Source organism: Leopardus geoffroyi, chromosome B4, assembly GCF_018350155.1.
Source record: "Leopardus geoffroyi isolate Oge1 chromosome B4, O.geoffroyi_Oge1_pat1.0, whole genome shotgun sequence".
Lineage (NCBI taxonomy): Eukaryota > Metazoa > Chordata > Mammalia > Carnivora > Felidae > Leopardus > Leopardus geoffroyi.
The window spans coordinates 20,365,248-20,392,699 of record NC_059341.1 but is presented as its reverse complement, the minus strand read 5'-3'; the positions used below and the strand labels follow the sequence as shown (position 1 = coordinate 20,392,699).

The window sequence follows — 27,452 nt, the reverse complement described above, 5'->3', positions numbered from 1 at the left end:
TCTGGTTCTGTTTAATGTGTTCAGTGCATGCGGTTTTGCTGTCTTGAATTTGGCTGTACACTAAGTACAACTTGTATGTGAGGGGAGAAAAGAGTTAGCTATTACTAGATACATAGCACTTCAACAATGATGGTGATAAAATGTGTGATATGAGATTCATAGCTACGAGTTTAGTTATGTTTTCTTACAATACAGTGTAGATTTAAAACAAATTCAATACTTAGTAATGCTCTTAGGGAATCGTCGCCACTTCCTTAGATGTTCTTTATCAATAACCACTTTCTTCGTGAAGTTATTTCACAGGAGAGATTCGCTGAAAACAGTGGTTTCTATATTCACCTCCTTTTCCCTGAACAAATCTGAAGTAGAATGTAGATTTAGAATACATGCAGGATTTAACATTCATTGGCCTTCATTCAAACGTTGTAATCTTGAAACCTTTTTGCCAATCCATTTCTAATTTAAAATGAGTCAATTTTTACAAAGATGGATTTAAACAAACTTCTGAGGACAGGAATGATAGCTTTTGATTCAATCATGTTATTATATCTTGATGTTAGTGTTCAAGAATTGCTATAAATATTTAAAAAGAATAGTTAACATCAGATTTTGTCTGGTCTAGCCACTACACAACCATATTTTAATTTGTACACTCTTGTACACTACACAGTTTGCCTTTTAAGAGTTTAGTGCTAATGTCTTTTGCTTTGAACATTAGTTATTCTGATCTGCCATTATTATTAATAATCTAAGTTGATCTAAATGTCAGATTTTCCAGTCTTGCTAATAAAATATATTTTGAATTTGTAACCAATATTTTCCTACTGAAAAAAGAAGGTGCCTATAATAAATCCTCTGCTTTATTTTTTTTTCCAGCATATCTCCAAGGTATCAATTTAATAACTATCAAAGTAGCTACTGCAGTTGTTGCATTTAAATTGATTTACATGTCAAGACTGGCAGTTTAGCAGCTGCGCTATTATTCCTAGATCGGTCAATTTACTTGAGAAAAACCTACTACTGAGTTCTACTGACCTGCCTGACAATATAGGCCCTATTTCTATTCCTGTAATTAGGCCTGCGACTAACTCAGAATATTTTTAATTAAAATATTTTGGTCAATGTGTTGCACCAAATTAGGCCTTTCAGTGAAGATTTAATTCCAGAAATAGTGTGATTAGAATTTTTAATGAGTTGTGTTCAATTAAGATTAACAGGTTGTGTGTTTTGAACATACAGTGTTTGTGTGTGACCATTTTGAGTTTTACAATCATAAATGTTACTCCTGATTTTTAACCTTAAAAATATTTGTCTTAATAATGGTCTGACAGGTAAATTGAAATTCAGTTAAAATTTTATTCTAAAGAAAGCTGATTTAAAATGCATTACTAGGAGAGCTTTTATCCGTTATGTTCTGTCCCTCCAGCAAAGCCAAAAATGAGGAAATTGCCACTTAAATGTTTACAAATAAACAGTTTTACTGAGAAATCTAACATAAACACTGGTTGTTTCCCATCTCTTTCTACTATGGAAACTTGTTATTCTTTAAAGGAATTTGAGCAATACAAAATTAAAAGATGCTTGTCTTACAGGCTTTTAATCACGAAGGAGCTTTGATGAAATATTATATATGAATTTTTCAACCTTGAACTACATAGTGCAGGGTTGGAAATAATAGCACTGGCTAGAAGATGTATCCTGAATTTGGTTCAATTAATATATAATTCATGGTAACAAATAGAGCTCTTATCTTGATTTTTATTCCATTGAGATCGTTCCCTTTGTTGCTGGCTTCTATGGTGGGGTCTTTACTGCAGACTGATAGAGAGGTAGACTATATGGCTCCTTTAGTTTAGATGTCGTTCCAGAAGTCACATCACTGTTAAATACAAGGTCTGGTATCCACAGTGTATGACTGTGTGTCTTTTTGAAGATTGTGATTGTACTACACACAGAGGTTTGAATTTATAGGCCATTGTAATGCTGCTAATCTACACAAATGTTATATATTTTGGAGAAATTCTTTTTCTCTTGCCTCTTTGTAAATATGGGTATGAATAAATTTTTTTGTTTTTATTTTAAACTCCCCATGAAAAACTATTATATTTGCTACTGTAGGTATGATGATATTCTGATCAATGGACTTCCAGATTGGCGACAGCCTGTATTCTACTACAGGCGGGTGAGAAAAATGAGCAATGCTGAGCTGGCATTACTTTTGTTCATTATTCTCACAGTGGGTCATTACGCTGTGGTTTGGTCAATCTACCTGGAAAAACAACTGGTAAGTATTGGTAATAAATCAAATGATCTAGCCTCCTTAATTTTATCTGGAATTTCAGACATTTTATTTTTCAACAGATAAAAATTTCAATTTTTCTATATGTACTCCTTATCCTAATAGTTTTGTACTCCATAGCTGGTGTTCGATGTGCTTCTAAGTCAAGAAGAACCTATGACATAAAAGAAGGGTTGTTTTTCTTCTTTTTTAATAAAAAAATGTGGCATTTGAATTTGTCATAAAATTTTGTGAAGGTCCAAAGATCTAGCTGAAAATTAGCAGGGAGAGCCATGTTTTCTTAATTGTCACCTTCCAAACAAATATTTTTTATGTAAAAATGATTTTAGAAATTTTTGTGTCATAGCCTTTTATGTAAAGAATTTTACTTTAAAAGGTTTTAACTAAATATGATACTTGAAATGAGTATAATTTTATAATTTCAGAGATCAGTTGGTTAAAAAATTACACTTTTCTTCTTTTAACATACCATTACATAGTTTATTCTGCTCAGATTTTTTTTATGTGCTAAAGATAATCAAACATATTTATCAGTATTCATAAATTAGCATCTGTTTACTCATTCTTTTTGAAGTGACATTATTAAAGTTGGATGAATGAGAAAAAGTAAGTTGAATGCTTTCTCTTCTTAGAAAACTTTGATTGCTATGGAGATGCACATGACTGACAGTGCTGAACTTCATGTGTGTTTAAGGACTGGATGCCATGGCAACAGTTATTGTTAAAGATTGATGATTTTACTTAATCATGTTGGACCCTACATACATTTGCATAAATGTTCTTCTGTAATGTTTACCCTTCACAGAAGACTCTTGATAACATTTGAAGAGTATGTGTTAATGATAACCTGTAACCATAATTCTTTCCACATTAAGGATGAACTGCTTAGTAGAAAAAAGAGAGAAAAGAAAAAAAAGACAGGCGGCAAGAGTGTGGATGTGTCAAAACTTGGTGCCTCCGAAAAAAATGAAAGGTGGGTGCATATAAAAATATTGTGTAATTTGAAACTGTTTTAAAGCGTCTTTAATATGATCCAACTTCATATGAATAGTCATTTCAGATTTGCTAACATTTACATCTGTAGTAGGTTTATAAAAGATTAGTAATGTGCCATAGTTTATGAGACAAATCCTAATCTTAGGCAAAAGTTCTACAGGTTTTTTTCCCCTTGTAAAGTGTAAACATGTATTTAAGTAATCAAACCCCCAAATGTTTGTCATTTGAAGTTTTTATACTGAACTTTAGAAATAAAGTATTCCTAGAAGAACCTGTCACTTTAATGTTTAGCTCAAAAGTGACAATATGCAGAAAGGCAGTGATATGCGGTACATTCAAAAAGATACCATTTCTAGTATCGATTCATAAAAAGAAATAAAGGGTTTAAATAGTTCACACAGCAGGGCAGGAACTGGATCAATGTGAGATGGAGATCAGAGACTATTCTGCCTGTCTTCTGTTCTGATGACATCAGTGAGTAATGCTTCAGTGAACTGCAAATGACATTAATTTTTATGTATTGGTTTGTTTATGCTACAGTCTTCATATCTGCTTGTCAGCACTTGGGAACACTCTGATGGTGCTTAGTCTTTTATAGCTCAAGTAATCATAAGGTTTAAGAATTCATTTTACAGAACTGACGAAAAGTCCAGGTTAGAAAGAGAGCTTTTGTTTCTTTATAACTTGTTTAGGAGTCTCCTTCCCCAAAATCTTAGCCTAGCTTTTCTTAGTTGCTATGCATATTGCACTTGTTGTAACTAATGTATTTCGTGATAGAATACATCAAATGTAGTGATAACTGTCATAAATATTTCATTGAAAAATTTCTTCGTACTTTTGTTGGAATAGCCATTCATAATAGAATTCATGATCTTTATAGAAATATTTGTTTCCCAACTTTCTATATTTTACTTCTTTGTTTCTGTTTTTGTTTTTTTTTTCCCTTTTAGATTAGTGATGAAACCACAGTGGCATGATTTGCTTCCATGCAAGCTGGGAATTTGGTTTTGCCTTACACTAAAAGCATTGCCTCATCTAATCCAGGTAGAGTGTACCTCTTTCATATAATATTAGATGCTTTCACTTTAATTATTCATGAAATAATTTATGCCCATGTCTGCTATCCGAGTACTGATAGACAATGGATGTTTTATAATACTGATTGAATTGATGTAAGTATAAACCTATTTAGAATAGTTCTAAACTTACTTAGGTGTTTATCCCTATAACTGTCTCTTGCATTGCTTTTAGAACAACTTAGAATTCTAAGACATAGAAAAAGAAAAAAAAATACAACCGTTAGGTATAAGAGCAATAAAAATTTAAGTCACTGTAATCATTTAAGGTGTATCCAGAAAAAAAAAGAACAGGACTCAAATAGCCTGTCACCTGTTATTTTAACAGCATTTAAGTACACAGTGGGGGGGGGAGGGGGGGAGGGGAACGCATGAACATTTGCATAATTGTGCAAAAATATATATTGCTTTCCATTTTATTTGCAACTTTAAGAGGAGTGAGATATTTTGTCTTACATTGGCAATCAGTTTCTGTTGCTAGTAGGTCTCGATCAAACAATAGAATGTGGGTATGTATAATTTCTATGGCAATTTCTCGCATTTTTTAAAAAAATTCAGCATACCAAAGCATATTTTATTAAATTATTGCTTTGCTAATTTTAATTATTACATCTGGTTAGAAAATTCCGAACACATAAACATAACATTTAAAAGTATATGTAATAGTTTGGGTGTAAAAATTTCGACGTTCTTTTAAGTTGTAATTTTGGGTAGGAAATGTTTCATTTCAGAAAATAAATGTTTAGAAAAAACAAGAGAGCCAGATGATTCCCACCCAGTTCTACCCGCTTCTTTTCACATATCAGAGCTGTTTTTCCTAATCATTTAAGGAAATGAATGACTCCAACTTCTGCATTTTATCCTTTTTTCCTCTTAAAACAAAAATTTTATGTTAGAAGGGAAAATGAAATAAAAATCACTAGTGTGTTTCTTTGTGGTCGTTAAAAATTATTTACCAATTCTTCCATCAAAATAGTTCATCTTAATAGTTATTGCTTGCAGAATCATATATTTTGTTTATAGTTAATAGAGAAAATTGGAGTATTTTGGTAATTTAAAAGCTTTTGTTTATAAGTTATTTAGCATATTATCTTGTTTATTTGTGTAAAAACCCACAATCATTGTGTGCTGTGTATGTAAGTCTTAATAAGAGAGAGAAGTAAAATATATTTGTCATACCAGTATCTGTGTGCAAAGATGTAACCAAAAAATATTTTAGGACATGTATTTTCTTATGTTTTTTAAGAGTGACGTTTTTTGTTTTGTTTTGTTTTGCTTTGCTTTAGAATCTGCAATAGGCAAACCAGAGTGTAGATGCATTTTATAGTCACGAGGCAGAGTAAATTGAGTATCACATAAAATGTCAGTCTGAAACACTTCTTTGTAATTGTAAGCCAAGTCATTTGAAACAATGTTTATTTGGTAAAATTACCATAAATCCAGGTTAGTATGCAGAGCAGTTTGCAAAACTAGAACTGATATATTAAGATGGCTTAGATTTATAAGGTGTTATTTTAAATTATCTGCCTGCAGAGTCTGGAACTAACAGATTATGTTGCCTTGCCATAAATTTTTTAAAAGTTACAAAAATTAGAAATTTTACAAAAAATATTTAGTCTCTTTAGAAACTCTGCTTTCTTAAACTGTTGGATCAGTATGAGTTTTAAAGTTTTTACTTACTTGGTTGTACCTGTTGCTTTCAGTTTTGAGACACTAAGCATTAGGTTTTTAAAACCTTTGTAAATCTGACTTTTAAATTTTGTTCTAATTATTTCTTTCTGATAATTTCATTCCAAGAAGAAAAATAAGACAATGTTCCTTTTTTTTTTTTAAACAAATACTTGGTATTTTAATTTTGTTTTGAGGATATAAGATTTGGTTTTTCATGTTCACTAACAAAATAATGTCTAGAGTAGACTGATACAAGCTGTAAAATGAAAGTATTACAGATTGGTCAACATAGAAAGCATCAGCAAAGCAATACTGAATAGTTGCTGTTAGGATTAGATTTGTGTCTGCTTTTTTTTCTTTTTTTTCTTCAGTCTACTGTAACTCTGTATTAATCTGTCATCCATAAAATTGTGTAATGTTAGTACATACGCCCTCTTCACATCGCTGAAGTTCTGATGTGACACTTCTATGAGGTCTTCAATAAGATATTTGTGAAATTTAGAAGAAGCCCTCCTTACCTGAAGCATTGTAAACTGGTAATTGGTACAGTGGTCACAAAAGAGCCCTACTAGAGCTCTAGGTATACAAAATGATGCATATGACCTCAAACATTTTAAGCATGTACTTTACATTTATTTATTTATTGACCACTCTTGTGATACAGGGCCATCGTTTCATTTTTTCTTGCCTATACTGTCTATAATTTTGGTTTCTCTAAGGACAAACTTCCAATTGATTTCTTAAAGAAGAGTTAAACGAGACTCTTGCCAAACAATGTAATTGTATAATCCTTACAGAGTTTTATGATTTCCCCTGGTCTTTCATAATTGACTAACTTCTATCTAGTTAACAGCATTTTTAACAACTCTTTCATTGAGCTTTCCGAAGCATCCACTTGGTTTTCATAGAAACAACTCTCTTTTTTTCTATTCACTTTTCATTTTTTAATATAGTATTTAAATTGAATCATATAATTACATAACAATTATCACTGACAGGTTTAAGAGCTAACACATCTAGCTCCTATGGGCATGCGGTAAGTTAGTTAAGCAGATGTCCGTTAAGAGAATTTTACTTCTGTGCGTGAATCCCTTGAATTTTATGAAATTCATTAAAACTGATCTGCAAGTATTCTGCGTAAGTATGTAGCTATTTGGATATGAAGAAGGGTCCAAACTAAAAGTGGGAGATTCAGAGACTTCCAGCAAGTGGCCTTTACACTAGTCAGGTCTGTACTCAAATTTTGTCCTTGTCATATCAACAGCTCTTCGTCTCCAACTTCTTCCTGTGAATACCCATTCCTTTATTGTACTTCTTACACATAAATGGTTATCCAGTAGGAGTTGGAAAATGACAGTTCTAGATAATGGGAAAATTACAATAATTGGTATATTAGAAGAATGAGACAAAAGAACTAAAACCTATTACACTTGACACATATAAAATATTTGATAATGTTAAATTAATGTCAGACACTTCCCAGATTGGAAAATATCCAAGGAAAGGCATATGGGCATAACTGTGTTTAGTAAAATGTATGCCTCATATCATTCACGCACCCACATATGCAGAAAAGTAAAAAGTCAAATGAGAAACCAAGGTAAAAAATGTGGAGTGTTTGTAAATTGACGAGAAGGAAGGTTAATGTGTGCATAGAGTGAGGAGAGAACATTAGAGAAGAGTAACATGCATGACTATATGCAGAGAAGTTGGGGAAACTTGAGAAAATGTGTCTTAGTGCAGAAAGCAAGTAGAATGCTCAACAGAAGACACGGAATATGAATTTGAATATAATAGAGAACTGGGACTGTATCAAGAGAGGCACTGTATGCTTGGAGCTTAGAATTTAATTTTAACATCGAAAGTTTAGCCCTGGTGACACTTGCGTCTTACCAGCCTGTTTCTCTTCTCATGGTAGTTTTGAAGGGAATACACATTCTCTTGGAATATGACTAAGCCAGTCATCTTTGTTAGCTAATTTCAGCCTATAATACCCAGAAATTTTTCTAGCCTCCAAAATGCCCTTTTTGGATATTTTTTGATTTATCGTATATATTCTGAAGCATATTCATAACCATGAAAGTAGCAAACAATTGACGAAATATGCTATGTGCATATTTCCAGTTTAACCCTTATAACTTAGTTAATTTTTGTTTTGCCTGTCTTTGTTGGAGTCTTATATATTTGGGCCCATAAAAATTTAGGTTGGTAGTACCATTTGATTTCTCATATATAAAATCAGTAAGTGCCAAATATTCTAAGTAATTACCAGTCTAAATTATGGTTTATTCATAGTTCTCTAAACTGCCTTTTTGTTGTTGTTGTTCTCTATACTTTCTAAGATGAAAACGGTCTTAGGCACTGAGAATTTATTTGCTTGATAGTTTGTTTGATTCTGAGGGAATTCACCAAATTTCTCTCTACCTGCTATATTACATTTCTCAGTTACATAATTTATAAAACATAAAACTCCTTTATGTGTGCACTGCCCACAGTTGTAAATTTTTCCCATTGTTAAGTCCCAGCCCCATCTTTTCTCACTACCAAGCTGATCTTATGTGAACACAGTTAAACTAAGAATTATTGTAGGAAATTTCCAGCACGCATAGCCCTACCCCCATCAGGATTCATAGATTGCCCAGGAGCAGTGTCTGAAAAAATAGAGGAATCTTCTCTATAATGCTGTGGCTTTTACCTTAGAAAATAAAAAGTTACCTAAGAGAGTAAAGGGAATATTGTAGTTTACAGAACTATCTGTAAATGGAGGCATCCTCCCTCCCAAGAAGCTTCTCCCATGGAAACTACAACTGTGGACAAGCCTGGAGGTCACCTCTGTACAGTCAGGGCCCTTCCTTTCTAGCCCCTTTGCTTCTGCTTGCTGGGACTCTGTCAGAAACCAAATAAACAAAACATTCACAGCTAATTAGCAGCAGAAAAAAGCTCCTAAAAGGCTTTGAGGCAATTGTAGCAAGCTGAGTTGCCTGTTCTACTCAGAGTTAAACACAGATTCTCCAAGGGATGGAAAAGCTTACTTTTAGTACTCTAAGAACTTTAAAAAAAAACTTTACAAACATACTTTATGTAGGGAGTATGCAAACAAATGAAAAGGGATGGAAAAGAGCGTCTGAATTTTTGTAAGGCTGAAACTCTACTGCTACAGAAGGACAGAGAGAGAAAGGAAAATTGGAAAGACCTCACAACAGAAGACAAAGATTCCATTCCTTCTGTCCCCTGAAAGGGGAACGAACATAACATGGAAGTACTTGGAGGTCCGAAGATAGAATATAAAGTAGAGTTTTGTAGGTTATTGCTAGATGTAGAAAAGATTAAAAAAAACACAAAATGTTAGGTACAATGTTAGAGATATATAGTCTCATAGATTCCATATTTTATAGATAAAAAGTAGTTAAGACTTAGCTTGGTGAGGCAGTTTGCTCAAAGTGACATAACTAGTGAATGGTAGAAATGAAACTTAAAGCAGATGACAATAAGTATTAAAATATGAGAAATATAAAAGCTGAGGAAGATAACTTTTCCCAATAGTGGAATAACTAGAAGGATAGCTACTCTACAGTGAATGAATAAGCTATCTACTCTTACAAGTCCCTATCAGAGTATTTAGGCTGATTATAATTACACTAAAGTTATAGGATTCTTGCATTGAGTTGGGGCTGAATAGACGACTTCTATAGTCTCTTCTGTTTCTTAGCCCAAGTGGAAAAAGTAGCTGTTAGGCCTTACATCTTGAATACCACTGACTGAGGGAGAGGAAGGCATAGCTTCTCATTTTTTGTTTTATTTTTATTTTATTAATATTTGTGAATTCAGTGTTTGTACAAAACTTTGGACTCTTATTTAAAGTCTACACTATAGGGGGCGCCTTGGTGGCTCAGTTAGGCCTTGACTCTTGATTTCGGCTCAGGTCATGATCTCACGGTTTGTGAGATCAGAGTCTGCGTCGGGCTCTGTGCTTAAAGCACGGAGCCTGCTTGGGATTCTCTCTCCTCCTCTCTCTGCTCTTCCCCCCCCCCCCCGCCGCCCCCCTTAGGTTTGCTGTCTCTCTTTCTCTCTCTCAAAATAAATTTTAAAAAAAATGAAAAAAATCTTTTCAAAGCCTACAATTTATATTTTTCCTATGCTCTTCATTGTAATTTTATTACACATTATGTGTAACTCTGAGATTATAGTATAAGCCAATGGGAGAACAAATCTTGACATAAATACTTTGTGGGCAGATTTTCAGAAATGTGCTTACGCTATTTCCCTATGTTGAAGCTTATATGTAAGCTTCAAACAAGAGATTTGTGCTGTCAGACCGTCAAAGAAATGGCACATCCTTCATCTCTTTTGTAGCTACCTGTCCTCAGAGCTCTTCCATGTTCCTTATTCCCATTAGGACAGGTGATGGGTAGCATTTTGCTGCTTGTACCACTCTAGATCAACTCCCTTCTTTCCTACGTTTCCTTCAGTCATTTAATATTTTGAAGTTTATTTTTTTTAAGAGGAAATATTTATTTATTTGGAGAGAGAGATTAGGGGAGGGGCAGAGAGAGAATCCCAAGTAGTCTCTATGCCATCAGCACAGAGCTGGGATGGACAAGTAAAAGAAAACCAAAACATGGCAAATAGTACCAGCTCAGCATGTTATTTTATCACTTAAATGCAATATGTCAGTAATGTTAAAAGCTTTTGGTATGGATATTCTCCATCTCATAACTCACTAATCTTGGAGATAGTATCTCCAAGGCTTATATGAATGGTCATTATCATTAGGAAGTCCTTCCTGATTAGGCCAGTTGAAAACTTCCCATTGTATATTCTCTGTGCTAACTTCTAACTTCATAGCACTTATTATTTATATTATAATAAGGATAGATTGATATACTATGGCAAGGTACAGATCATCCTGAAATTCCAGTGGCTTAACATATTTCTAGCTTATACCATTTGTCTGTCACTTCTTGGTAGGAAAGAGGGCATTCTGCTCTAACTAGTCATTCAGGGACTCAGAACAAGGACGTCTTTACCATCTTCCAGCTGTATGATCTGAAACATGTGTCCTCCTTCCTCACTATGGCAAGAGTATTGCACAGGCTTTTTGGTGCCTTCGTTTGAAGGTGACACATGATATTTCCATCCACAGCCCATCCAGAACTAGTCCCATGACCCCACCTAATCTCAAGAGGATAAGGAAATGTAGGGAAACAGATAGAATGTTGGGTGAGCTTCATTCTGTTTTCAAGCAATTCATTCAACAAGTATTTATTGAGTGCTTACTATATACCAGCTACTCTTCTAGGCCCTAGAAATTAAAAAAAAAATTTTTTTAAGGCAAAAATCCCTATTCTCATAGGTTATTTTACAAATTTGGGGTCATTCAGTTATTTTAACATCTGCCTTAAAGACAAGTGCTTGTCTTTTCCTGTAATCTCCATGTATCCCAACAAGGTACAGCACATATAATAGTGGTTCAATAAATAAGCATAAGTTAATATAACTAAGGTCTTATTGTGCAAGGACCATGCTCTACAATTACATACAAAGAAAACTCATAACATGTAAATTCTTTAAGTTGGCTGTACTTCTGCAATGTAAGATCAGGTCCTTGCTTGATATATATGTAGATAAGCTTTGAGCCCTTCAAAAAATGTTGTTAAGTACCGGGAGAGTGGCTTCTAAACTAAAAACTTTTGCTCATGTTCAGCTCATTGATGATTATGCTATAAGCTCATTGCCGATAGGAACTCTTGTTTGGAACCCTGTGAATCACGTAGTTTTAATAAAGTCTTAACAGAGCTAAACCTAGGCAGTCCAGAGCCCTGATTGATTAAAGTAAGCCTTCATTCATTCATTGAGTATCTATTAAGCTTCTGTTATGTTTCGGGCAATGTCCACAAAGATGGATAAGAAGTTTACTTAGAAATTCAATTTTTTTGTGTATAGGTAAACTGAGCTTATTTTGTTTGGACTCAAAATGAGACTTTATGTTTATTTTCTCTACTTGACAATTATATTGATGTGAATTAGCCACTCAGGAAGAATGGGAGGGGGCAATGTTTCAAAACAACTACTCATTTTTTTTTATTAAAAAAAAAATTTTTTTTTGTTTCTGGCACAAATAAAGACACAGAGATAAACAGAACAGAATAGAAAACCCAGAAATGGACCTAAAACTACATGGTCAAATAATCTTTGACAAAGCAGAAAAGAATGTCCAAAGGGAATAAAAACAGTCTCTTTAAAAAATGGTGTTGGGAAAACTGGAAAGCAACATGCAAAAGAATGAAACTGGGCCGCTTTTAATGGGACCGGACCACTTTTTAAACCATACACAAAAGTAAATGCAAAAGGGATGAAAAACCTAAATGTGATAAAGGAAACCATCAATATCCTACAAGAGAACACAGGTAACAATCTCTTTGACATCAGCCATACTAGATATGTCTCCTGGGTCAAGGGAAAGAAAAGAAAAAGAAAAAGAAAAGAAAAGAAAAGAGGAAAGGAGAAAAGAGAAAAGAAAAGAAGGAAGGAAGGAAAGGAGGGAGGGAGGGAAGGAAGGAGGGAAGGAAGAAAGAAAAAGAAACAGAGAAAGGGGCAGGGAGGAAGGAAGGAAGGCAGGCAGGCAACTATTGGGACTTCACCCAGATGAAAAGCTTCTTCACAGTGAATAAAATGAAATAATAAAATTAAAAGGCAACATTTAGAGTGTGAGAAGATATTTGCAAATAACATATCTGACAAAGGGTTAGTATCCAAAATATATAAAGAACTTATAAAACTCAACACTCAAAATAATCCAGTTAAGAAATAGGAAGAAGACATGAACTGACATTTTTCCAAAGAAAGCATACAAATGGCTAACAGTATATGAAATGATGCTCAAAATCACTCATCATCATGGAAATGCAAATCAAAACTACAATGAAATTCACCTCACACTTGTCAGAATGGCTAAATTTAACAACACAAGAAATATCAGATGTTAAGGAGGACGAAGAAAATAGGGAACCATCTTACCCTGTTGGTACAAATGCAAACTGGTGCAGCTTCTCTGGAAAACAATATGGAGGTTCCTTAAAAAGTTAAAAAGAGAATACTATCCCACAACTGAACATTTGCACTACTAGGTATTAACTCAATTGATACAAAAATGGCAATTAAAAGGGAAACATGCACCCCATTATTTATAGCAACAGTATCAACACTAGACAAATTTTGGAAAGAGCCCAAGTGTCCATTGACTGATGAATGGATTAAAGAAGAGGTACTATGTATATATCGCTTCTTGGCCTTTTGGCCAAGATCAAGTGAAAGAAGAGGTGGCATATATGTGCAATTGAATGTTAGTCAGCCACAAAAAAAGAACAAAATCTTGCCTTTTGCAATGGTGTTGATGGAGCTAGAGACTGTTATCATAAGCAAAGTAATTCAGAAATAGAAAGACAAATACCATATGATTTCATGCATCTGTGGAATTTAAGAAATGAAACAGATGAACATAGGAGGAAAAATAGAGAGGACACCATAAAACAGACTCTTAACTATGGAGAACAAACTGAGGGCTGCTGGAAGGGAAGTGGGCAGGGGGACGGGTTAAAATGCTGGTGGGTATGGGGCGCCTGGGTGGCTCAGTCGGTTAAGCGGCCGACTTCGGCTCAGGTCATGATCTCGCGGTCCGTGAGGTCAAGCCCCGCGTCGGGCTCTGTGCTGACAGCTCAGAGCCTGGAGCCTGCTTCAGATTCTGTGTCTTCCTCTCTCTGACCCTCCCCCATTCATGCTCTGTCTCTGTCTCAAAAATAAATAAACGTTAAAAAAATTTAAAAAGAAATGCTGGTGGGTATGAAGGAGGGCACTTGTGATGAGCATTGGCTGTTATATGTAAGTCATAAATCAGTAAATTCTACTCCTGAAAGAAATATTACACAATATGTTAACTAACTGGAAGTCAAATAATAACTTGAAACTAAAAAAAAAAATTTGTTTTTGATTCCAAAACAACTACTCTCATTCAACCCCTTTGACTCTGTGATTCTCACTTAGAATATACCTTAAATAATAGCCATAGGTCTCTTCTTGAATATTACCTTTGAGATCAATCTCTTTCATTTTAAGGTAATTTTAATTATTAGAAAGCTCTTCTTTATATTTATCCAAAATCAAAACTTCCATCTCTAGAATACATCATTCTCTCCTATAATGACCCTTAAGATATTCTTTGATAGTTATCATGTTATCTCTAATCTGATCTCCACCCCCTTTTAAGAAATAATTTCAAGCTTCCCTACCATTTGATCACTTTCCTTTTAAAGTGTTCCAGTTTGTCAGTGTACCTTAAAGTGTGGTACACCAAACTGCACACAAGGAGGGTTGGAGTGGTGTAGGGTGTTGAATGCAGTAGAGTTCTTTGAGATCATAGGTTTCTTACAGAAGTGAGCCTTTCTGGAGTAGGCATATTGTTATTATGGTTTGAAAGTACAAGTAAGATATGACAAGAAAAAAGATGAGGAACATTTAAATAAATGCTTAGAAATGGAGCAAAAGAAGGAACGGATTCTTGGCCTAGAACAAACCGTGAGTGCAATTAGGGAATGTGTTAAAACTCTTGGAATTGGGCGAAGTAGGGTAACGTGAGTGAGTGCATAATGATCCTCAGATAAGTGTGATTTTGGGGTCAAATGGGTAATTTCAAAGAGGAATTTTTAGTGGAATTCTGTACTGTAGCAGGAAGCAGAAACACAAACAGAAATATTCCAGTTTGGTAGAACCACTAGGAAGAGGCTGCTATTACCAAGTAAAAGATTTTTGTTTTGAGAGGGTGCAGGTGAAGAAAGCGTCATAAGCAAGAAGTTATAGGATTCTGTGGGAGTTTTGGTGAGGTCTGAAGCAGAAAAACTCACTTTTTGTGGTAGAGAATAAGGCTTTGGTAATATAAGAAGTAATAATAAAAATAGGTAACATATAGAGGGCCTGTGTGCAAGATGTTATTCTGAGTGTTTGATACATGTATCAGCACCTCAGTCTTCGCAGTAGCTCTGTGATCGTCCCCATTTATGAATGAGATAATTCACACAACGCTGAGTGAAGTAATTCGCTGAATCCTATTTAGGCTGAAAGAAGGCAGAGCTGAGACCTTAATTCAAGTCATGTCTGGCTCCAGAATCTGTCCTAGTAATCACTGCATTTTCTCTCACTATACTATACTATGATGTTTGATTTCAACCTACCTTCTTTCACATCTCATAGATAACTTATCTGTGCCCCTTTTTCTTGTATGGTGCCACCTTTCCTGCTCCCTTCAAGGGTCCAGTGCTATCCTGAGCTTTTCCCTACTATTAAAAACTACTGCCTGGGGGCGCCTGAGTGGCTCAGTCGGTTAAGTGTCCGACTTCAGCTCAGGTCATGATCTCAAGGTTTGTGGGTTCTAGCCCTGCGTCGGGCTCTGTGCTGACAGCTCAGAGCCTGGAGCCTGCTTCGGATTCTGTGTCTCCCTCTCTCTCTGCCTCTCCCCAGCTTGCATTCTCACTCTCTCTCTCTCAAAAGTAAATAAACATTTAAAAAAATTTTTTTTAATAAATAAAAAATAAAAACTACTGCCCGGAAAGAAGGTAATAAGCTCATTCATTCATTCATTCACGTCATGGAACGAATGACTGATGTGGCTTAAAGAAAATAAGAGTATTCCAGGGCTGAGGTTTCTTTAGGGGTGCAGGGAATGTTAAGGGGCTGTAAATCCTTAACCCCAAATCCTGTTGCATTTTAAAGTATGTATGGACGGGGAGGATGAGTATGTTGGATTCATGACTTTCTATACCCTTCAAGTTATACCATTATTTCGCTGACCCAGGGCTTGTGGAGTCCTTCTGGTAGAAATGAGGTAGGAACATGAAAATGAGAATGGGAGAATAAGAGATACATCTTTATTATACCGATCCAGTGATTTTAGGAATGCCTATTATTCACCTAATTCATCGTCAGATGGAAGAGTTCTGATATAAGCCCAAGAGATACAGACTCTAAGAAAAGCTTTAACTCTTCTTGGACAGTCACAGATGAAAAGAGAAAATTCCATTCTAGGGTTTAAGTGTTCATGCATTTCCATTTGAATCAAGATAGAGCTTTTGTTCCTGTATTTCCTTCAAAAATTAACCCTCTCAGATGAGTCTATGATTTATCTGCCCTAGGTATCTTAAAATCTGGGAATGTTACCCTAGACTTATCCTTGATAGCTCTCTTTTTCCTATTCCACACACAAGCCCTTTCATTTCTTCCTTTACAAGATTTCTCATATATTTTGACCTAGTTCAGTTCAATGAATATTTATTGTGTACCTGTTTTATACCAGATTCTGTGCTCTGGGCACACAAGTACCCCTGTCTCAGATTTCCCATTTTCTAGGAGAGAATATAGCATGATACAAGCAATCCTAGAAGTGTGCTTAAACACAGAAGCAGTATACAGGAGAGAATTCCTCTGCCAGGGAAGGTCAGAAAACCTTGCAAAAGGAGGTGATGCTTGAATAGTTTTCAGGGATGAATAGGAGTTCATCAAAATAATGGCAGGGGAGCAAAATATTCTAGTTAGTGGGCAAAGGGTATGCAAAGACTTAAAAGCACAATGTCGCCTGGCAGTTACAAGTAGTATTGCTGTGTGATGAATGAAGTTGAAGCCAAGAGGTAGTGGAAAATTACCTGTTCTGTTTTTCTCATTGTCAGGATCTTCATATGCTTAGAGCATCAATTTGTTGATCTCCACGTTTGTGATTATTGTAGGCCTGATCTTTTTTCAGTACTCTGCTAGAGTCTTGCCTGTGTGCCACTCCTTGACACTTTAGCCACTGTATTTGGACACCTAAGTATGTGTCCTCAGTCCTCAAGCCTCCATGACAGGCACTGATCTCTAAGTGTGGTGGAAGGAGGAATGACATCTTCACTTGTATTGACAGGGTCAGATAGGTTTCTTAATCAGATTTGCATATGAGAATTTTGAAAATCTTTTGAGGTGAAGGGATGAATATGAAAATAGTGCTTTGTTAGTCACAGTAACATAATTTATCCGTTTAGCTTAATTCAGCGAGTGTGTCTTCTCTTTGTCCATGGAGTAGCCCAACGTTGAGAACACAAACAGTGGTAGAAAACAGGAAGAGGAGTCCTCCCTTCCATGTCGGAGAGAAAAAACTCTCCTTAGATTTATACTCACGCAGGTTCTGGCCTTAATAAATAAGCTCTCTGAGAGAGAAAAATCGGGGAGAAACATTTATTGTTTCTTCTGTTCGTCATACAATTTAAAACCATAAACTGAAAGGAAGACAATACACGGCTTTAAAATGAAGTTGTGCGTGACGTAGTATCAAAGCAAACTGATCTTTATGTTAATTTCTTTGTAACTTCTTTTTTAAGGATGCTGGGGAGTTTTATGCTAAATATAAAGAAACAAGATTGAAGAAAAAGGAAGATGCATTGAGTCGGGCTGAACTTGAAACACTTCAAAGTGAGTTTTAAACATTGTCTTCTTACTGTGTTAACAATATCACATAAGACTGATTATTTAAATTTGGATTTTCCTTTAAAGTCAAAAGTCATTAAATTTTCTGTGCTTGCATTACCATTCTCTAAGAGCAGTTACTTCCTTAATGTATTAGATGTGGAAAGTACTATATTAGTTATTGCTGAACCACCCATAGTTCAGTATCAGAGGGGGGATAAAATCCACATGAAGTCATATAGTTTGTCAAATCTAGGAAGCATCCCAAATCAAGGAAGTCCTAACATACCCCAGTGTTGTAATTGTCATTGATATTTAGTGCCATTTCTGTCCAGTTGGTCATTCAACTTGCTGTAAAACAGTATCAACTCAGAAACCTGAAAATAGCAATGACTTTTGTCTTGAAAGTCTTTGCTTCATCATTAGTTGATGTATTATTATATAACATGAAAACCCTGGACTAAATTATCAGTGTGTTGAAGTCTTCTATTGAACACTAAAGGCAGTACTTGCTGATTTTAGGAAAAGTTAAACATACAATTAAGGCATTTCTCCAGCCCTGGTCTTTTTGTCTCATTTTGACAGATCTACATCTTTCCCACATATATCCCCTCCTCCCTTTACTTTGCTTTATTTTTTTTAAGTTTATTTATTGGGGTACCTGGGTGGCCCAGCCAGCGAAGCATGCAACTTTGGCTCAGGTCATGATCTCGCAGTTTGTGGGTTCGAGCCCCCGATTGGGCTCTGTGCTGACAGCTCAGAGCCTGGGGCCTGCTTCAGATTCTCTGTCTCACTGTCTCTTTGCCCCTTCCCTGCTTGCTCTCTCTCTCTCTCTCTCTCTCTCTCTTTCAAAAATAAATAAACATTTAAAAATTTAGCTTATTTATTTTGAGAGAGAGAGAGAGAGAATGCACGCACATTAGAGAGAGAGAATCCCAAGCAGGTTCCACACTGTCTGCATGGAGTCCAGCCGTGGGACTCCAACTCACGAACCATGAAATCTTGACCTGAGCCAAAATCAAGAATTGGAGGCTTAACCGACTAAGCCAAAGGCAGCAGTGCAATGTCCGACTTTGCTTCTGGAGTCACGTCTTTCTTTGACTGTAACTGGGGAAAGTTTCCGCTTTTAAGGGCCCATGTGATTAGACTGGGCAAATTTGGGTAATTCAGGATAGTCTCCCTTTTCAGGGTGCTCAATCTTAATCATATCTGCAAAATCACTTTTACCATCTAAGGTAAAATATTGCCAGACTCCGGGAATAGAATGTGAACATCTTCAAGGGTCCGTTTTTCTCCCTACCACAATCCTTCAGGTGTCTGGGCAGCTTTAGAACAGGGGCTGTTTCTTTTTTATCTTTATGTCTGCAGAATTAACTACAGTGTCCTGGCGCATAGTATATGGATATATTGGATGAATATATGAATTAATGTCATGCCATGAATATTAATGAGCACCTATCCTGTATAGAACTCTGTTTTAAGGAGCACATAATTTAACTTATAAAGTTTCAGGGTACTTGGGTGGCTCAGTCCATTAAGAGTCAGTCTGACTCTCAGTTTCGGCTCAGGTCCTGATCTCACGGTTTCCTGAGTTCGAGCCCCGCTTCAGTCAGTGCAGAGCCTGCTTGTGGTTCTGTCTCTCTCTCTCTCTCTCTCTCTCTCTTTCTCTCTCTCTCTGCCCCTTCCCTGCGCATGCTGTCTCTGTCTCTCTCAAAGTAAATAAACTTAAACTTAAATAAACTTAAATAAACTCAACAACTCTACATACTATGTAATTTTCAAGCCAAGGATATCAAAAAGTAGATTTCTGTTAAGAAAGAGTTTAGGATGATAGAAGATTACATATAAAGATAAGCGTTGGGGAGAATGAGTGGGCAAATGACTATTATTGTTATATTAAAAATATTGAAACAAGTTTGTTATAGTAATTGTTGAGAAGTTTTAATTACGTTGAGTAAATCAATAAAAGTCTAAATGTAATATTTAGAGTTAATGTGAATATACATTTTATAGCTTTCATAGGCACAGCTTATTTTTATGTAGCTTTTGTAACAAATCACTTAATTGTTATAATTTTGGCATATATATTAGAACTCTGTAATAGTAATTTGTTAAGTTTATACACTGAAACTTGGAAAATAGGAGTTAGACATAAAATATGTATCACAATGTAAGATATTTTATCACAATGTAAAAATTCCTTGTTTGTGACCATTTTCCCCAAGTCACTTGAAGATTTTTGTTCTAAGAGTTTGATGGAGGTTTTTAAGCAGATTAATAATTCAGGGTTTTTTTGTTATTGTCTAATAAAAAGATGATGTAAAGAAACACATGTTCGAATACATAAATATATGAAAACTCTGTTTGCTAGTAAAAATACGTAGTAATCTTTTAAATATTTGAAAATTCATCATGAGCTTATCAGTTATTGAAACTCAAAATGGAAACAGCACTACCAGAAAGCATATTAAAAACCGTATTCATACCAGCCATGAGTAATAAGACTTCTCATGCTCATGTTTTTGGTATCAGTGGTATATTAGGGAAAGGTCATGGTATCAACATTAAGAATGTTAAAGTACAGTCACATTATTAATAATGTCAGAAACTGTCATGTATTTTTTAATGTAGTCTCTAATGGTTACATGCAAAGAATCTTTTAATTAATTTTGTTAACTTCATTACAGTGTTCTGCATTGTATACTTTAGAATTAATATATAAAGGCCCCAAATCCCCCAGTGTGCATTTCATTTGCCCCTATCCTTCTTAATTTTAAAGACCATCATTGGAGTACTGAGTTCATAATAACATTTCCATCTGCTTAATTGAGTAAATGCTTCTCATGTAGATTAGCAGTAGCTATTTTATGCTGCCTGTTTTTCATGACCTAATTGCTAATCTGCCCTCAAGAAATCTGCTCTACTGCTGAGATTGTGCAGTACCCTCGGAGGGCCAGACCGTAAGGTGTGGTGGTCTCATTAAAACAGTGTGTTAGAACGGGCAATACGGAAAGGACGATTTCTTAAAAATAAACATCATTGTTCTGGGAGTCTATGCAGAAGATGTGATATCTGTTTGGAAAACTAGAGGCCCTTATTTATTTATTTATTTATTTATTTATTTATTTATTACAAGCTTAATCAATTTTTATGTTTTATATTTCAATACGTTGAATATTTATAAATATGACTTTTTCATTGTTAATGATATTTTTATACATTCTCTAATTATATGAGTTTTCTTCTAAGTCAATAGATGCAAATTCTAAGTACGATAATGAAACAGCTCGTATCATGAATGGGAAAAATGAGTTATTTTATAAATAAATTGGCTCTAAAGGTGAAAATTTGAATAGACAAAATTGGGGGAGGAAGAATAGACGTAAAACAATATTTCCCTTATCTTTTTCTCCGTACCTTATATGATGTCAAACAGAAACAAAATCAAGTAATCAAAGCCTTACAGTCAAGTACTTTTTTGGCTGCAGATATGATAGTTCCAGACATGAATTATATTTTCTCCTAGTTTTGTGGTCCCCATTGCACACCCCAGTAATGGACCTAAGTACAGCGAGAAGGTGGAGGACTTTTTAGGGGGACAGGGTGAGAAACCATTCACCTTCCCTAGGATAAAGGAAGACTGGCTTTTAGAAAACTCAGGTTCGTGAAGAAATGAGATGCTAGTGCTGATTTAAGGGGTTGGTTGTGAGGAGGACAAAGGAGATAGGGTAGAGGTAACTCCAATTTAGGTTAGCACATTTACCCTGTGGTAATACAGTGTGCTCGTGGGTGGGAGAACACTGTCGGAGATAACCTCAGAAAAAGCATATTCCAGTCAGTAGCTCCAGTACGTTTGGAAACACGACCAAACAGAAACTCTGTACCTTAACTTAGGAATTGTGTTATATAGTAAAACCTAATAGGAGCCCCGGTCCCAAGAGTTTATATGTAGGCAGAGAATATCTAAAGAACAGTATTATTTCTTAGGTACTTTGCTCAAGTAACAACGCAATGTGGATTTTTTAAATCATACAGCTCAAATGTAAATTTACAATTCCTTCAATATTTCAAATTCTATGTGGTGTAGGCTTTAGTATAATGCCGTCTTAACACAATCTTAGTCTTCCCACTGAAATGATTTTGAAACCTTTTTATCCAACTGAATATGTAAACATTTATGGCTTTAGATTAGTTAAATTTGAACTAAAATTTTAACAATTAATTTACTTAATTTGGAACTAAAAATATACTTCTTAATATTATGCTTTTTATAAAATAATGTGTCCATGTATAAGCTTCATGCAGGAAGGTATTTTTGTCTTGTTTACAGCTGTAACCCCAGAGCCTAGAACAATGCCAGATATATGATAGGTAACTCAGGAAATACTTGTCAAATGGGTTAATGAAATACCGTATTGTTCTTTTCTACTTCACACTTGTTAAAAGAATTTATTAAAACTTTTCAGTAACATTTTTGACAAGAAGATCTTTGTTATCAGTAAAACTGCTTTTTGAGTGATCAACACAGCTTATTTATTAACACAGCTTATTAACAGAGTATATCCTCTTTATTTCCGTGTATAATGAAATATGGTCCCATGTATGGTGCTGACGCTGGAAACTTTATCCCAAGCCACAAGTACCTAGCCACTTAATATTCGGATTTTTTTTTCCCTTTCTTCATGATTGCTACAATAAAACCACTGTATTGTTTCTTTTTTTTCCCTAGTATTTTTTATTATGGTAAAACACACCTAACAAAATCTACCATCTTAAGCATTTTTAAGTATATAGTTCAGTGGTATGAAGTATGTGCATAACGTTGTGTAGCCGTCACCCCATTCATCTCCCATAGCTCTTTTCCTCTTGTAAAACTGAAAGTCTGTACCCTTTAGACGGTAACTCCCTATTCTCACCTCCCCACAGCCCCTGACAACCACCATTCCACTTTCTGTCTCTGTGATTTTGACTGAGTATCTCCTGTAAGGCTGATCACATAGTATTTTCTGTTGGGACTGGCTTATTTCACTTAGCATGAAGTCCTCAAGGTTTATCCATGTTGTGGCATTTGTCAGAACTTCCTTCCTTTTTAAGGCTGGATAAATAATATACCATTCTATGTGTATGCCACATTTTGCTTATCCTTTCAAATTTCTGTCAATGGTTACTTGGGTTGATTTCACTTCTTAGCTATTGTGACTAATTCTTCTATGAACGTGGGTATACAAATAACTCTGAGTCCCTGGTTTCAGTTTTTTGGGGATATACACAGAGGTAGAATTGCTGGATCATATGATAATTCTGTTTTTAATTTTTTGAGGAACCAACATACTGTTTTCCATAGCAGCTATACCATTTTCTATTCCCACTGACAGTGCACAGGGGTTCCATTTTTGCCACATCTTTGCCAACACCGATTTTGTTTTGTTTTGTTTTGTTTTTTTATTGTAGCCATCTTGATGGGTGTTTCTTTAAAGAAATATCTATTCAGTGGGGTGCCTGGGTGGCTCAGTCGGTTGAGCGGCCGACTTTGGCTCAGGTCGTGATCTCACAGTTCGTGAGTTCGAGCCCCGCGTCGGGCTCTGTGCTGACAGCTCAGAGCCTGGAGCCTGCTTCGGATTCTGTGTCTCCCTCTCTCTCTGCCCCTAACCCACTCGCATTCTGTCTCTGTCTCTCTCAAAAATAAAAAAATAAACCATTAAAAAAAAAAAAAAGAAATATCTATTCAATACCAAGTTTGAATTGGATTGATTTTGTTAAGTTTTAGGAGTTCTCTATATATTCTGGCTATTATCCCTTATGAGATATATGATTTGTAAATATATTCTCCCATTTTGTGGGTTACCTTTTTACTCAGTTGACATTGTCTTTTGATGCACACAATTTTTTCATGAAGTCTAATTTGTCTATTTTTTCTTTAGTTGTCTGTGCCTTTGTTGTCATATTAAAGCAATCATTTGCCAAATCCAGTGTCTTAAAGCTTTTGCCCTGTATTTCCTTCAGAGTTTTATAGTTTAAGGTCTTACATTTAGGTCTTTGATCCATTCGGACTTCACTTCATAGTGGGTAAGGGTCCAACTTCATTATTTTGTATGTGGATATCTAGTTTTCACTTGTCGAATTATTGCTTTTTTATGTAACTTTTTACTTTGAAATCATTATAGATTTATAGGAAGTTGCAAAAGTAGTGTAGAGAAGGTCCCATGTACCCTCCTAAAAACCGGGAACTTGACCTTGATATGAAGTGTGTGTGTAGTTCTCTATCATTTTATCACATACGTGTATTTATGTAACCACCATCCCAATCAGCCACTACCCCTTTATGATCACACCCATCTCCTCTGGTTCCCCCATTATCCCTAATATCTGGCAACTACTAATCTATGTTTTATCTCTGTTTGTCATTTTGACTATATGATTTAGAGAATGTGATTTGGAGAATCATACAATATTTGACTTTTTGAGATTGGCTTTTTCACTCAGCATAGTACTCTTGAGATCCATTGAAGTTGTTCCATGTATCAGTAGTTCGTCCCTGTTTATTCCGGGTATGGCTGTACCACAATTTGTTGAACTTTTCACCAGTATAGGACGTTTTGGTTGCTTCTGGTTTTTGACTGTTACAAATAAGGCTACTGTGAATAGTCAGGTGTACATTTTTGGTTGAACCAAGTTTTTATCCGGGATAAATGACCAGAAGTGTGATTGCTGGGTGATAGGTTTATGTTTAGAGTTCAAAGAAACTGCCAAATTATTTTCCAGAGTGCTTGTGTACCTTTTTACATTGCTACCAGTAATATATGAGAGATCTAATATCTCTGTACTTTTACCAGCATTTGGTATTCTCACTTTTTAAAATTTTAGCTATTCTAGTAAGTTTGTAGAGATATCTCATCATGGTCTTAATTTGCATTTCCTTGGCCAGCGATGCTGAAACATTCATGGGCGTATTTGCCATCTGCGTGTCTTCTACAGTAAATTCTTTCTTCATGTCTTTGGCCTATTTTCTAATTGGATATATATAGATACATATAGATATATAGATATATAGATATATTTTTTTACCATTGAGTTTGAGACTCCTTTATATAATCTATATATGACTCATTTTCAGATAGGTGGTTTACAAATGTTTTCTTCCAATCTGTAGCTTGTCTTTCATCTTCTTAATAGTTATTCACAGATCAGGTTTTTAATTCTGATGAGGTCCAATTTATTGTTGCTATTTTCTGTGGATTATGCTTTTTATGTTATTTTTAAAAACTCTTCACCACCCTATTCTAAAAATTTTATCCCATGTTTTCTTCTAAAATTTTTTTAATTTGATGTTTTACATTTAAATCTATGATCCATTTTGAGTTAATTTTTTGTAAGGTGTGAGGTTTAGGTTAAAGTTTTATTTTTTATTTTTTGCCTATGGATAGCCAGTTTTTCTAGCACTATTTTTAAATTTAAATTAAATTAAATATTTTTGGAGGGAGAGTGCGTGCATGCAAATGTGCAAGTGGGAGAGGGGCAGAGGGAGAGAGGGAGAGAGGGAGAGAGTCTTAAGCAGGCTCCATGCTCAGCTCAGAGCTTGATGTGGATTTGATCCCATGACCCTGTGATCAGGACCTGAGCCAAAATCAAAAGTCAGACGTTCATCCAACTGAGCCATCCAGGCGCCCCTCTTTTTTTTTTTTTTTTTTTTTAGGTCAACTAGGGTGATTCTTCCCACTTTCCTATCTTTTTCAAAATGTTTTAGCCAATCTAGTTCCTTTGCCTTTATATATAAATTTTAGAATAATCACCTGTGTATCCGCAAAAAATCTTGCTGAAACTTTAGGGATTATGTTAAACTTGTATATCAATTTGGAGAGAAGTGGATATTAACTATCTGGAGTCCTTTAATCTCTGGCTACTTATATCTTCTTTGATTTCTTTCTTAAGTGTTTTGTAGATTTTAGTATACAAATCTTTGTTAGATTTATATCTAAATGTTTTTCTTTTTGAGTGATTATACATGGTATTGGGTTTTTAATTTCACTTTCCATGTGTTCACTGCAGGTAAAGAAATGCAGTTGATTTTTTCTTTAATTTTTTCTAAGGTTATTTATTTTTGAGAGAGAGAGAGAGAGAGAGAGTGAGAGAGAGAGCACACACATGGGAGGGGAGAGAGAGAATCCCAAGCAGGCTCCATGCTGTCAGCACAGAGCCTGAAACGGGGCTTGATCTCATACATGTGAGATCATGACCTGAGCTAAAACCAAGAGTCGGAGTCTCAGCTGACTGAGCCACCCAGATGCCCAAAATGCAGTTAATTTTTATCTTTAATTATGTATCTTGCAACCTTGCTAGATTTACTTGTGAATTATAGAAGTTTTTATGTAGGTTCCTTGAATTTTCGGTATGGACAATCATGTCATGTGACAATAGGGATAATTTCATTTCTTCCTTTTCAATCTATATGCATTTTATTATCTTTTCATTTCTTATTTTGCTAGCTAGAACTTTCAAAACTATGTTGAACAAGAGTGGTGTGAGAGTACATCCTTCCTTTATTTCCAAACTTGGGTGGAAAGCATTTAGTGTCTTACATTAATTGTGTAAACTGTAGGGTTTTTTTGTTAGATACTTTATGTGAAGTTGAGGAAGTCTCCCTCTATTCCAAATTTTCAGAGTTTTTTTTATCATGACTAGAGGTTGACTTTTGTTAATTTTTTGTATCACTCAAGATGATCTTGTGGTATTTCTTTACTTGTTAATTTGGTGTATTATAGTGATTGAGTTTTGAATATTGAGCTAGACTTGCATCCCTGCAGTAAATATCATATAATCTTGGTATATAATTCTTTTCATATATTGCCAAATTCTATTTGCTAATATTTTGCTAAAGATTTTTGCATCCATGTGAGAGATTTTGGTCTGTAGTTTTCTTTTTGTACTGTCTTTGTATGTTTTGGTATCAGAGTAGTACTAACATCTAAGGAATTGGAAGCGTTCTCCTATTTTCAGAAAGAGACTGTATTTAATTGATGTTAATACTGTAAACATTTGGTAGAATTCCCTGGTGAGACCATTTAATATTGGCCTATTTTGGGAGTTTTTAAATTACAAGTTAAATTTATTTTGTAATTACAAGGCTATTCAAATATCTATTTTATATATCTATTTTATGGGGAGTTGCAGTGGTTTGCATTTTTCAAGCAATTGGTCAGTTCCACCTAAATTGTCAAATTTATGTGTGCACTGTTGTTTTTAAAACTAATTTACTATCCTTTTGATGTCTGCATGTCCTGTAGTGATTTCTCCTGTTTCAGTGTTAATATTGGTAACTTTTTTTCTTCATCAGTTTTGCCAGATGTTTGTCAATTTTATTGATCTTTTCAAAGAACTAGTTCTTTGTTTCATTGATTTTTATCTATTGCTTTTGTTTTCTATTTCATTTATTTCTGTTCTTAATTTTATTATTTTCTTCCATCTGCTTGATCTTGTTTTGGTTTTGTTTGCTTTTGGTATGGAAGCTTAGATTATGGTCTTGAGGCTTTTCATCTTATCTAATGTAAACTTTTAGTGCTTAAAATTCCACTCTCAGCACTGTTTTGTCTGTGTCCCACCTATTTTGATACATTATATTTTCATTTGATTCAGTTCAGTATTTTTTTTTTCCTTGAGACTTCTTCTTTGATACCTGGATTGTTTTAGGGATGTTATTTAGTTTCCAAGTGTTTGGGAATTTTCCTGTTATTTTTCTGTTATTGATTTTTAGTTCGGTTACATTGTTGTCAGAAAACCCATCCTGGGGGCGCCTGGGTGGCTCAGTCAGTTGAGTGGCCGACTTCGGCTCAGGTCATAATTTTGCAGTCCGTGAGTTCGAGCCCTGTGTCAGGCTCTGTGCTGACAGCTCAGGGCCTGGAGCCTGTTTCAGATTCTGTGTCTCCCTCTCTCTG

General features: G+C 35.0%; 1 protein-coding gene across 1 annotated transcript in view; it reads left to right on the top strand.

The window, feature by feature from the left end:
- Nucleotides 1–27,452, top strand: part of DNAJC1 (DnaJ heat shock protein family (Hsp40) member C1) — a 221,592-nt gene that overhangs the window by 79,376 nt on the left and 114,764 nt on the right. Inside the window, exons 4-7 of the mRNA XM_045465800.1 lie at nucleotides 2,119–2,284; nucleotides 3,175–3,272; nucleotides 4,246–4,339; nucleotides 17,439–17,529. Coding sequence (XP_045321756.1) covers nucleotides 2,119–2,284; nucleotides 3,175–3,272; nucleotides 4,246–4,339; nucleotides 17,439–17,529 — 449 coding nt within the window. The remainder of the gene's footprint in view (nucleotides 1–2,118; nucleotides 2,285–3,174; nucleotides 3,273–4,245; nucleotides 4,340–17,438; nucleotides 17,530–27,452) is intronic.